The sequence below is a fragment of the Stenella coeruleoalba genome (genome assembly GCF_951394435.1).
Source record: "Stenella coeruleoalba genome assembly, chromosome: 9".
Lineage (NCBI taxonomy): Eukaryota > Metazoa > Chordata > Mammalia > Artiodactyla > Delphinidae > Stenella > Stenella coeruleoalba.
Window position 1 is genome coordinate 90024937 of NC_137155.1, and position 14076 is coordinate 90039012.

At 40.2% G+C, this 14076-nt stretch overlaps 1 protein-coding gene across 4 annotated transcripts in view; it reads left to right on the plus strand.

The window, feature by feature from the left end:
• AKR1D1 (aldo-keto reductase family 1 member D1) overlaps positions 1-7992 on the plus strand; it is a 78836-nt gene extending 70844 nt beyond the window's left edge. For all 4 annotated transcript variants that reach the window (XM_079932324.1, XM_079932326.1, XM_079932325.1 and 1 more), the window contains 4 exons: positions 2454-2536; positions 5048-5232; positions 5346-5551; positions 7501-7992. In XM_079932324.1, the coding sequence (XP_079788450.1) occupies positions 2454-2536; positions 5048-5090 (126 nt within the window). In that variant the 3' untranslated portion in view covers positions 5091-5232; positions 5346-5551; positions 7501-7992. The remainder of the gene's footprint in view (positions 1-2453; positions 2537-5047; positions 5233-5345; positions 5552-7500) is intronic.
• Positions 7993-14076: the final 6084 nt, after the last annotated feature.

The following is a 14076-nucleotide window of genomic DNA, read 5'->3' on the forward strand; positions in this document are numbered from 1 at the left end:
CTATTAGAAACATAAAATGATGTAAGATTTGGAGAAGGATGTCATTTTTCCAGATCCATCAAAATTCAAACATACATGTCCATTGACCCAACAATCTTTTTCCCATAGATGTATTTGCATATTAATGCACACATATACAGATGTTTATTACAGCATACTTTATCAGCTAAAAAAAACTGGAAATAATTTTCAATAGGATATTGTAAAACAAATTTTGATATATTTGTACAATGAAACAGTATATAGGCATTTTTATTTATTTTTCTTTTTTAACAGAACTCTACTGAGGTGTAATTGAAATGCAATGAACTGAACATAAAGTATAAAATTGGAAAAGTTTTGACATATGTACACACCCATGAAACCATCACCACGATCAAGATAATGAACATATCCAGCACCTCCAATAGTCTCTTCATGCCCTTTTATAATCTATCCCTTCTGGTCCCCAATCCCAAGCAAGCACTGATTTTCTTTCTATCCCCATAGGCTAGTTTGCATTTCCTAGAATTTCAAATAAATGAATTCACACAGTATGTGTGCTTTTATATCCATTTTTAAATAATAAAGTGAAAATATAAGTACTGACATGGGAAGACATCCATGATATTAGACAATTATCTTCAGAGCTTTTTTGCTACCACATGAAGGAATGAAATTCAAATTTACCAAAGAAAAAGAGACATAATTTATTGGCTCTCATAACTGGGAAGTCCCTGGGTAGGTCAGACATGACTGGACACAGGTATTCTAATGATTTATAAAAGGATTGAGTTCTCCTCACCCCCTTTCTCCACATGGTGGCACACACAGATTAATATGGGTTAATCTGTTACCCACATTTAGTAAAGATGATCACAGATAAAGGCTTCTGTCTCTGTCAATCCCTGCTTGTCCTTTTATGGGTCATTGGCTACTCCCATAATAATCACTGTGTCTAATGAAAAAGATACCTTGATTGGTCCCCTGGGCTACATCCCTATTCTTGTGCTGAAGGAGGTGAGGTCATGTGACAAATAGCCCTACTAGGTGCGGGAAGGTGTTAAAGAAAAAGGAAGCTTGTAAGGATTTCTTTTATAAGTGACTGGTTCATTCATGACTGTTTTTATGTTATAATAAATTTCCTTCTACAATCTCATAACTCCAATTCTTGGATAATAAATAATCAAAGGAAAGAATGCTCTGAAAAGACCACTTGGAAACAATGCTTGGGGGAATGACTAAGTAAATCGTATTACATCTATACTACGGATATAGTAGTTAAATAAATAAAGTCAGTCTATATATTTTGACAGAAAAGATCACCAAGACATATTATGTGAATGAGATAAAGCTGCAGAATAATAGAAATATGATACAATTGCATTTTGCTGTTGCTGTGTTGAATGTTTGGAAGGAATCTGTGGGAAGGGGAATAGCACTGGGGTGGTGGGTATCAAGAGGCACTTTTGTTTCTTTTACTCCATACATGTCCATGTATTTCTGTAGTGTTTCATTTCTTTACAAAAAGCATATATTCATGTATTACTTTTACAATTAAAATTTATTCATGTAGGGCTTCCCTGGTGGCGCAGTGGTTGAGAGTCCGCCTGCCAATGCAGGGGACACGGGTTTGTGCCCTGGTCTGGGAAGGTCCCACATGCCGCGGAGCGGCTGGGCTCATGAGCCATGGCCACTGAGCCTGCGCGTCCGGAGCCTGTGCTCCGCAACGGAAGAGGCCACAGCAGTGAGAGGCCTGCGTACCGCAAAAAAAAAAAAAAAAAAAAAAAAAGTGTATGCATGTAAATTACTAAATTAAAAGTTAAGGGATAGAAAGATAAAATAATAAGAGAAATTATAAACAAATCAACTGTTAAAAATATAAATAAGCTAAAATAAACTATTAAAATGTTCATAAAGGACAATTATAAAACCAAGGTACAAACTGTACAAGCTAAAAAAAAAAAATGAAAAAGTAATTAGAATTAAAAGGTAGATAAAGAGACATTAAAAATGACAAGAGAAAGGATTAATATGATGAACCAAAGCAAATTAAAAGTTAAAAAAAATACATAAGCAAATTTAGAGACTAGGGAATATTTTTGTTAAAAAAAAAAAAAAAAGTGCACGAAGACCATAGTCCAGAATCAAAAGTTCAGCATCTTATACCAAAATAATAAGAATTCTTCACTTTTAGATTTTTAGGAGATGTTCTGAATGTGTATTGTTTCAGAACATTTGAAATTTCTTGCAAGGTGTCCCCAGCAGGATTGTCTTAAAGACAAAGGGCAGAAAGAATTCCACCTCCACATGGGTGGGGTGGCCCCCCCGCACTAGCCCAACTCCTCTAAGACATTTGCAGAGATGTTCATAAATCTTTGAAGGGCTCCCACTGCTGGCCTCACTCCCTGATCCCAAGCTTGACCCATCTTCTACTATTATAAATGTCTGTTTTTTTGTTTCTGTTATTTCAGATCTTTGACTTTTCTCTCACTGAAGAAGAAATGAAGGGCATTGAAGACCTGAATAAAAATGTCCGCTTCGTGGAAATGCTCATGTGAGTTCTGGGGGATCATTAATCAGGTTCTGTGCAGTGATGTTGGATTGTCAAGCGTCAACCAACAGGCTCTCATGAACCGGGACCGTGTCCATGGAAGGCACAAGGGTAAAGGCCGGTGGGCAGCATGTTCTGAATTAGGAACTTCCTACAAACCTGCATTTTTGCTTAAAAGAATATTTTTGACATTTATGACATTCCCATTGGTTAGGTTAAGGCATCACAGGCTAAAAACATTGAGGAGAATTAAATCAGTTTTCGTTATGTTAATACAACAGCAGCACAGATATGCAAACAACATATTTATTTCTTCCTTAGAAATCAAAGTGGGCACAAATTAGAGCAAAGCTGTCAACAAGAACAATTCCTGGGAGAGAGGCATTAGAGTGCAGTAGAAAGAGCACCAGGTTGAGTTTTAGACAAATGTTTGCCTATAAGATTTGGAGCTTCTGGCTTCACCTATTGTCTGACTTCCCACAAGCAAAATTCCTTTGAAGTGTTGCCAAATTTAAGTATCAACTGAAGTAACCCTTTATTCTCTGAATATTACAGAGCCTTAAAAATAAAAAAAAAGAATATAGTTCATGTATATATACACACGTATATATTTGTATACATACACACCCACATTTTTTCTTCTTAATCATTCTTCATTAATATTTCCAGTTCTTGAAATCACCTGGATAGTATTCTTCTTTTTACAATCTTCTCTTTGAGTGTGCATTTAGAAAATGCTCGTTAAGATGGTTCGTATAGTTTGGGCGCTTATCTTATCGGTCCCACTATTTTTCATGAGTCAGAAAGTGTGGACTATGCTGACACTGAATTTCTGAATCAATTTCTGAATTAATAAACAGCTGTCTAATGTGAATTTTCCAGGGGAAAAACTATTTGAAATCAAGAAGCACCTCCTAGCCTCAAGAACATAAAAGTAAACACAAACACAGAACTAACCCTTACACGTTAATTAACAGCTCTTGAAGATAAACTATTTCTATTGAATAAATATCATTAAATTAAAAATAGTAAGAGATAGCCAATCCTCCAATATGCTGTTTTGTTTTGTTTTTTTACAGTTGGTTAGTGACATTATTTGGTTTGACATTTTATTTATTTATTTATGGCTGTGTTGGGTTCTCGTTGCTGCACGCGGGCTTCCTCTAGTTGCGGTGAGCAGAGGCTACTCTTCGTTGCGGTGCGTGGGCTTCTCATTGCAGTGGCTTATCTTGTTGCGGAGCACGGGCTCTAGGCGCACGGACTTCAGTAGTGTGGCACGCGGGCTCAGAAATTGTGGCGCACAGGCTCAGTAGTTGTGGGACACAGGCTTAGTTGCTCCATGGTATGTGAGATCTTCCCGGACCAGGGCTCCAACCCATCTCCCCTGCATTGGCAGGCGGATTCTCAACCACTGCACCACCAGGGAAGCCTGACCTTTGACATTTTTAATACCTAATTCTAGCAACACTGGGAAAATAACTCATCACATCTGGAAATAACTAGAAAAATCAGCAAGGAGAAACAAAGATTAGGCCCCATTGATCAAAAAAATGTATCATTTAGGGATGCTGGGCCAAGGTTCTGCTGCTTTTCATCTGGCTGATCCTTGATATTTGAGAGCCTTCTCTGGTTTTGTTTTATATTTTGATTTAAAGCTCATAGTACTTGCAGAGAACTAAATCTTAGGTGTGCTTCAGTACAGGCACACACACACTCCAGTCCTTCTATAGACTGTTTCGCCATTTTTATTTAAGAGGTAGCTTCATCATTATCATCACTGTCATCATCATCATGGAAACTTACTTTGCTGGTCATCAACTTTCTAAATCTCAAACTTTCAACTCTCAGGAGGCCTAGTGATAGGGGCAAGTAAAAACTCTGAGAAGAGACTGACACTGATTCATGATAGAGTTTTTTTGTTTGTTTGTTTGTTTTTGCGGTACGCGGGCCTCTCACTGTTGTGGCCCGGAGCACAGGCTCCGGACACGCAGGCTCAGCGGCCATGGCTCACGGGCCCAGCCGCTCCGCGGCATGTGGGATCTTCCCGGACCGGGGCACGAACCCGTGTCCCCTGCATCGGCAGGCGGACTCTCAACCACTGCGCCACCAGGGAAGCCCCATAATAGAGTTTTGAAGAGAAATGCTTATGTGGTTTATTGAAATGGGAGGCAGTTTATATCAAGAGAGCAGAAGGAGGAAGAAGTTGGGACAAAGTGTGTAAGTAGGCAGGTATTGCTCACCTCCTGTGCTTTTAAGAAAATGTTAATGTGGAGACAACTAGCCTTCTCCCCCCAATCCCCCCACCCCACACTTACACCCAGGGTGCTATCTGGGGCTTCAGTAAAAGGTGCTGGCTTAAGGGGAAACAGGGGAGGAGAATGGGCACGAAACAGAAATGGAATGAGTAAGAGAAAGAGGGAATGGTCGGTAAAGTTACCAAAGAATGCTAGTAACACATACAGCCATGCAGCATTTGAAGTGAACTTTTTCCCTTTGGGGGAATTGTTTTGGCAGGTGGTGTGACCATCCTGAATACCCATTTCATGATGAATACTGACTTCAGAGAGCTCCGCAACAGATATTTTCCCTCTATGTGTGCCAGGACTTTGGGCTGGGTGGTTCCTCCAGCTATGGAAATCAAAGGAGTTTACTATCCTCAGATGAAATGGTGATGGAGACACACTTAACTTTTGTGTAGTGTAAGTGACTTTGACTTAGCTATGTGGGGGGAAAAAAATAGGTTTAAATCTGTTGAAATAACTTGGAAATTATCAGCTAATATTTTATTAAATCAATGTCTTCTGGGTTTCAGAAAGAAAAATATTAGGCTTTAGAAAAGACTTCAAAGGCAACATATGAAGATAAATAACACATGAATTCGGATACTGCTGCCATGGGTAGTCTGAGTTCTTTAGCAGTTAACAGGGCAACAGCAAGGATGGAGAGCTGGACCATGCCAGTGTGCTGGCAGTGGTCTTGATGGTTTGGACCATTGACTGTAATACAGACACAGCCAAGGTAAGATCCACACATGCATTATTAACAGGGAAGTGATTTGCTTCACCTTGAGTAGAAAGAGAGGGCTAAGTATAGAAAAGTCTTACTATAGAGCTAATTAAACACCACAGCGGTCAACAAAGCCATACTGATTTGATTGTTGTTTGTTTCCATCCAATGTGTGTTCGTGTAGCTTTTATCCAGCTTGAAAGATGGATAATTGCTTGTTCTCTCTTGCATGTTTTAAAGGGCCTGAGCTTCAGTAAGCTAGTGATCTATGCTAACACTGCCTGCAACTCCTGCCCCCATTCATTATATGACCACCATTATGCAAAGTGGCTTGAGACAACCTGCATACCCTGTATTGTAAAATAGTCCACAGACCATTATTTCAAAGAAGACATATAAAAAGGAAGCTTTAGGAAACATATTGAAAGAAGAGGTTTTATAGAATCATTAGACTTAAGACTTTGAAAGTTATTGGGATAACTGAATTTTGAGAAAGTAGCAAGTTCAAAAGAACACTGATAATTTTACTATATGTAAATTTTTTAAGTGAATAAAATGATTATTAGAATTCCATAGTAGAGATGTACCTATTTTCAGTCCAGCCAGAGCAGTATATTTTATTCATTCATATTAAGTCACTCTCACAGGGCAAGAGAGCGCTTCAAAACTTCAAAACATCAAAACAAACTTATGTTTGTCCAAGATCAATTGCTTATAATCTTCCATGATCTGAAAACGTACATTTCTGAGAAACTATCGTTTTAAAAAATTGATCTCTACTTATTGTTTCTAATAATTCTAATATGAATACTTATAATGCTATTCTCTGGAAAATATCTCATTCACAAGAAATAATAAAAATGATGATTTATTCTACCACATGAATCTCCATTTTGTTGCTTGGGGTGGGGGGAATCATCTGAATTCATTTAAATTAGAGACCTTTGGTTGAATTCCTACTGTACATTTAGCACTGGGAAGATAGGGAAGATAGGAAGAAAAGGGAGTACCATAATGAAAGAACAGAAACTCAAGTCCTGACCTCTACTGTCAAAACTCTTCAAAATATTTCAGGGGGCTGGTGTGGAAGAAGGACCACACCTATCAAACCATTTTTTAAAGACAGGCATTGGAAAAGAGTCCCACTATTTGTCAGGAGAAATGTATACATGTATTTCTAAAGATTGGAAGAGGGGAATTCTGTCTTAGTCTTAACAGAGATGGAGGAAAAAGAGTTGGAGACAGAAAACAGAAGGTCAGGAAAGAGTGATCCTGGTCTGCATGAGTTTCTGCATGTCACTTCTCCCTTCACTCTCATTCCTCTCAAGTTTCCCAACTATTTTGGGATAAATTGTATGCCCCCAAAATTCATATGTTGAAGTACTAGCCCGTAGTACCTCAGAACGTGACCTTATTTGGAAATAGGGTCATTGCATATGCGATTAGGTAAGATGAAGTCATACTGGAGTATGGTAGACACTAATCCAGTATGATTGGTATCCTTATAAAAAGGGGAAACTTGGACACAGGCAACACACAGGGAGAGCACCACGTGCAGATAGAGGCAGAGGTCAGGGTGATGCTTTTACAAAGATGTCCAGCAAACCACCAGAAGCTAGGTGAGAGGCATGGACCAGATTCACCCTCATAGCCCTCAGAAGGAACCAACCCTGCCAACACCTTTATCTCGGACTTGTGGTCTCTAGAACTGTGAGGCAATAAACTTCTGTTATGTAAGTGGCCAGTTTGTGGCACTTTGTTCAAGCAGCCCTAGCAAGCAAATATACCATCTCTCAGTCAAGATTTCCAGTCTCTCAAGCTGACACCAGCAGTAAAAATGGCCTTACTTAGTCAATGCTTTACTGAGCTCAGGTATTGATGACCAATATTTTTGACCTTCTTGGGGACTTTTGCAACCCCAAAGATGTTTGTTAACCCAAATCAATCTCTTTCCTAATCAGAGGCCTCTAATGGAATATGGAGTAAGATACATCAATAGTTACATAACCTGCCTGGAAAAGGAGAGGAGGCCAACAGCGTACCCACTGATCCATAAAAACACATGGACCAGAAGAGCAAGGACTTTCTGCCCCAGCCCGCAGAATGTTTTTTGTTTGCCCATCACTGACTATTCTCCTTGGAAGACCTCCCTCAGGCACTGTCTTCCATAATGACACAGAGGTTATTGGAAGAGGCCACAAGAGGCACATAGGCACCAATCCCAAGTCTGCAGGCTTCAACACTGCGACGTGCTGCACACTTCATGACCACAGTTATGGAAATGTAAAAGGTTGAGGTAAATTATATTTCCCAGGCTTGGTATTTCTCTGGAACTCCCTTAAAATTTCAAGCTTTCACTGGTGACTTCAATTTCTGACCATTCCAAACTAGTAACTAAATCATGATATCTTGTGGAGCCCTGGTCTTTGCATGTGAACCCTCCCGGAATCTGAACTGTACCCACCATGTTTCTACCTCCAGATACCAAATCCCCAAGTTCTCACTTCTCTTGATGGGGGCAAGGGGTGAGGAGGGATAGGATAATCTCCTCTGGGCACTGGTATTTTAGCTAGATTGAGAGCTGAGATGCAGAATATGGTGGGAGGTATGGTGGGAGTAGCAGTGGTCTTGACAAAAGTACATGGACTTTTCAGGTCCCCCCTTAAATCTGGCCATTGGTAAATCTTCCTACAAAGACTATGTGGCATCCTTAGGAGCATGAGGGCCCCTTTAATTCTGTCTTGGGGGTTGTCAGGAAGAGATAAAATTGCCAAAGGACAATTTGGAGCTGGGTAGCCCTCACTTTATGTCCTGCTGAAGTTGGTCACATGTTGGTCAGAGAGGAGCAGCTAGTGGAAATGATTGAACATATGTTTTTAAACTGTGTTGTGTGTGTGTGTTGCTATTTGATATGTACTATTGAGCATTTTTTATTGACATTCGTATATAAGACTATTGTGTAGTTTTGTGTATACTCTTTAGTTTCTATTATCAAATTGTGCTCCTTTCATTGTTAAAAGGAGAGAGTGAGATTTTCTTTCACACTCTCCACTCTAGAACAAATTAAATTTAAATGATTTATTTCCTAAAATATTGGTGGAATTCACCTGAGAATTGCCTCTCTGTCAATAGAGAGCCTGTACATTTTCTATTTCATCTCAAATCAATTTTGCAAATTTATCTTCTTCTATAATTTATCAATGTCACGTATTTAGCATATGGAGGTATATTTGTTCATTTAGTCAACAAGATTTTTGTGTGCCACTATGGTAGGCTCTATCCTTGGCAGTTGGGATATTTCAGTAAACAAAAGTCCCTGAGCTCTCATACACGCCCGTACTCTTCCAATTCCTTTAATTTTCCTAAACATGTGGTCACCTCCCTCTTGCAATTCTTCTTTTGTATGTCTATGGTCTTGTTTTGTAATTAATGGTTTATCAAGTTATTTTTTATTTTTTCTGGATTTCATTTAGACCAAATTTCCCAAAGGAAAGAAAATTCATTGACTACTTCTGTCTTTCTGTTTCTTAATTCATTCATATCTCATTTTCTTTTACTTATCTCTTGTCTGTTTTTTATAACTCATCCATAGACTTCTAACTTCTTAGGTTGAATATTTATTTCATTGATTTTTGTTAGTTTTTCTTATATAGTAATATAAACATTGAATATAATGAATTGTCCATTGAGTACTGTTTTAGTTAAGCTTTCTTAAGTCGATTTTGTAATTTTACAGATATTCTGAGTTTGGGGTTTGCTTTCTTCTTTAATCGTTGTTTACAAGAGTTCCTGTCTTAGTTTAATTTCTAGTGTTAGAGCTTTTTTTCTAGCTTTTATATTCTACTTTTAATCATGCTGAGCTCAGATATCATCAGTCAATGTTTTCAACATTTCATGGAATTGTGACAAGATACATTCTATTTTAAAGTATTGAGTTGGATATAACGGACATATAATCCTGTGTTATACATTTTTATCATCTAGTATTAGAAGAGCTATTTGAGTGAGTGGTTCTTTCTTTTAAACAGTGATTCTTAACTAGGTGTTAAGAGATTTGGCAATGTCTGGAGACATTTTTGATTGTTACAACTGGTGGGGGTGGGGAGAGGTGATATTGGCATCTAGTAGGAAGAGGCCAGGGATGCTGCTAAACATCCTACAATGCACAGAACAGCTCCCACAACAAAGAATTATCTGGGCGAAAATGTAATTTTTGCTGAGATTGAGAAACCCTGCTATCAGAAGAGTCTTTCTTGATAGATGTTAAAATGTGCCGATTCCTAATGCCATAATTTCAATATATTGCATATAACTGAAAACTAATCCATTTAGCCTTGTTTATAGTGCTTGAAGTAAACTGTCCACCTTTTACATGGACAGTTTGAACAAACTGTCCAGCTATGTTTTTTTCTTGTGTATTTTATCTTCTCTCAGATTATTAAACTGCTAATGGATGCCATGCTTTTAGTATTTGAGTTTAAAACACATGGGCAAGCGAGCCCCAATGAAAATAAGTTAATGCAGGAAACCAGGCTTTCCTGGTGACTCAGTGGTTAAGAATCCACCTGCCAATGCAGGGGACACGGGTTCAAGCCCTGGTCCGGGAAGATCCCACATGCCGCAGAACAACTAAGCCTGTGCACCAAAACTACTGAGCCTACACTCTAGAGGCTGTGAGCCACAACTACTAAAGCCTGCATGCCTAGAGCCTGCACTCTGCACAAGAGAAGCCACCGCAATGAGAAGCCCGCGCACCGCAGGAAAGAGTAGCCCCCGCTCGCCGCAAATAAAGAAAGCCCGTGCACAGCAAAGAAGACCCAACGCAGCCAAATATAAATAAATAAATTAAAAAAAAAATAATTTCTTCAGTATGAGTCAAGAGAAAAATTGCTCTAATAACAGACCACCATTGAAAAATAGAAGCAATCTGAAAGATTAGATTAAGCTGGTAATCTACTTTCATTCTTGTCCCAAATTTCTTTCTTTTTTATTTATTTATTTATTTATGGCTGCCTTGGGTCTTCCTTGCTACACGCGGGCTTTCTCTAGTTGCAGCGAGCGGGGGCTACTCTTCCTTGCGGTGCGCGGGCTTCTCATTGCAGTGGCTTCTCGTTGCGCAGCACAGGCTCCAGGCACGCGGGCTTCAGTAGTTGTGGCACATGGGCTCCATAGTTGTGGCTCACGGGCTCTAGAGCGCAGTCTCAGTAGTTGTGGCGCACAGGTTTAGCTGCTGTGTGGCATGTGGGATCTTCCCGAACCAGGGCTCAAACCCGTGTCGCCTGCACTGGCAGGCAGATTCTTAACCACTGTTCCACCAGGGAAGTCCCCCCAAATTTCTTGAAATAACTAAGCAGAGAGCCAATTAAATAGACTAAGTCTATAGCACCTCTCTAAAATAAAGAAAGGGTACCATCACTGAACCCCAAATCCTTAAGATAAGAAAGCCGAGGTAATTGGATTGACAAAGAAGTAAGAGTAGACAACAGTAGCCTAACGTACTTGCCGGAAACAACTGCTACAAAGGTAATAGCAATTTTAGACATGCTTCAAGTTTAGAATAAAACAATAATAGTAGAAGTTCCCATGACCTCACATCTGACAGGACTATCCCCTCCATACAAACAGTTCTGAGGGGCTCCCAAAAGCCATGTTTGTTTTATTTATTTATTTATTTATTTATTTATTTTTGGCTGTGTTGGGTCCTCGTTGCTGTGCCCAGGCTTTCTCTAGTTGTCATGAGCAGGGGCTACTCTTCGTTGCAGTGCACAGGCTTCTCATTGTCGTGGCTTCTCTAGTTGCAGAGCACGGGCTCTAGGTGCGCAGGCTTCAGTAGTTGTGGCACATGGGCTCAGTAGTTGTGGCTTGTGGGCTATAGAGCTCAGGTTCAGTAGTTGTGGCGCACCGGCTTAGTTGCTCCGTGGCATGTGGGATCTTCCCGGGCCAGGGCTTGAACCTGTGTCCCCTGCATTGGCAGGCGGATTCTTAACCACTGCACCACCAGCGAAACCGGCCATGTTTGTTCTTCAGGCTGAAACCTATTTCTTTCTAATCAAAGTGAATACTGTTCCAGAAGAGAGCAGGTAACTCAATATTGAGACTGGAGAAACAGATCACAACCTGGGAAACTTCAAAAAAAACACACAAAAGGTAGGATTAAAAAAAGAAAAGAGCAAAGCTGATTTTGGCATTTACTTCCAGGATAAAGCTGTGGAGTGGGGGAGGCGGAGAAGAAGTGACAATGGTGGGAGGATTAAAGGCTACCCGTGGCCATGTGAGAACCAGCGTATATAACTGAAGCAGAACAGATTTTACTACCTCAAAATACTCCACATGGGCTTAAGAATTATTTTGTGCTGAAGACAATTGAGAAGAAACAGATATAAGAAATCTGTCTTCCCCCGATTTGCCTAAAAGGAGGAAATAAACTTACAAAGTGTCCCTCCTCCCTCTCTACCAGGAAGGACAAAAGTTGAACTGCTAGAGACAACTTTAGATCCTTATCAGTCTGGAGATGGGACCAGAGGAATTTACATAACAAACTTTGCTAACTAGACCTTATCTTCTGTTAGTCTCCCATATATTTGTCCTCCCATGATTTGCTGCCCCTAGACTCAAAGTCCTTTTCTTTTGTCTTGTCACTTCTCAAAAAATATATTGCTCTTTTGTTAAGAAGTTATGTAAGACCTAGTTCTAACCAAGCCTTTGAGTTACTCATCTCTGGGAACTCCCATGTGTAACATGCATGAATACATATGTCTGTAAACTTCTGTTTGTTTTTCTCTTGTTAATCTGTCTTTTGTCAGTCCAATCTACAGGGCTCCAGCTGGAGAACCTAAGATGGGTAGAGGAAGAGATTCGTCCTCACCTATAAGACTATGTCAGGTAGAAGCTTTTAATAAGGGAGGCAAAGAAGCCAATGACATGAGCAATCATCATGGAAGCCATAAGACCGGTTGTCTCCTCTTGCCAACTCCACCTGCCTTCTGGGCACGAAGCCTCTGAAAGAAAAGTTAAACTCTAAGGTGAACTATGGAAAACTGAGGAACAAGAGCAGAACACAGTTTACACCAGCCAACTCCAAAGAAGACAGCAACAGGGCTTTGCCTAAAACGGCCTTGAGCAATTGGTAGTCTAGGAGGCAGAACCATATAGCTACGAGGCTCCAAATGCACTGCTGATATTCAAAATTCCAGAAGCATTCTTCAAAGGTGTGTGGCATGAAAAGGACGGCCCATATACACAGGTGTCATCAGTCACAGCTGCACCTATTAGCACCATCAATTTCCACCTCCATTCCCAGGCTTTTTAAACTGGAAACTGTATTTTGACCAGGTGGTAGACCCTGCCAGGAATGCCTCACACGTATTTCCTTTGGGGTAAGCCCCTAAACACAGGTTTTTAACTGAGTAATGTTAAAGAACAGCTCTGGGCTAATACCTAAGGATGTTGCACGTATCCACACAGGCACTTAGGCAAAGCTTGATCTGCAGCTGATCTGAGTCTTGGCCGAACATCCTGGGTCCTCTGAAAACAAGAGTGTGCTGGAGGCGCGTGAGGAGCTGCTACCAGGCCGTTTCTCACTCAGTGCCCTATCTGCCAAGAAGGAGGCCACAGTGAGGCAGTTTCTCATCTTCTGCCAGGTTTTGATGAGGCCTGAGACCTCTGACTCACCCCTTGGGGTCCAGCTGCAGACTATAAAGTACCTTAGCAGCAACATAGCAGTGGCCCTTCAGCAACAGGATAGACCATCATTCATGTTGCAATCATCTGGACCCTTTTGTTTTGGTGTTGCCCTACTCCAGAGACTAAAGGAAGGAGATTGCCATCATCATAGGGACATAGAAACTGGACAAAAAAAAAAAAAAAAAAACAGCGAGATTATGCTACTATAGAAAAAAATTATAAAACTACTTAGATTCCAATAATGATTCTCCCTCAAGGGTCCTGCTGGTACGTAATTATATCTTTGTTTCTTTAACTGATCAATATTCCTAATAGTGACGCCATTTCCATATTAGAGTCTCCTGCTTTGTCACCGTTGCAAGTCTAGCTTGCACAAGAGTTGGTAAAATTTCCCATATTATAATTTTTTTTTTTTTTTTTGCGGTACACAGGCCTCTCACTGTTGTGGCCTCTCCCGTTGCGGAGCACAGGCTCCGGACACGCAGGCTCAGCAGCCATGGCTCACGGGCCCAGCCGCTCCGCGGCATGTAGGATCCTCCCGGACCGGGGCACGAACCCGTGTCCCCTGCATCGGCAGGCGGACTCTCAACCACTGCGCCACCAGGGAAGCCCTCCCATTTTGACCAAAAATATGTCTTATCTACCTCCAGGAAGAATTAATAAACCAGATTATAAGAGTTATTAAAATTTAATGGAGCAAGTTTTTATTCCAATTATCCAGTGAAACAACATTAATATATCAAATATTAATATAAATCTGAAGAAAAATGCAAAGATTTCTAGGTTTTTTTTTTTTTTTTGCTTTTTTATGATTTATATGTAGTCTCTAAGGGGGAAAAATGTCTTGCTAAGGT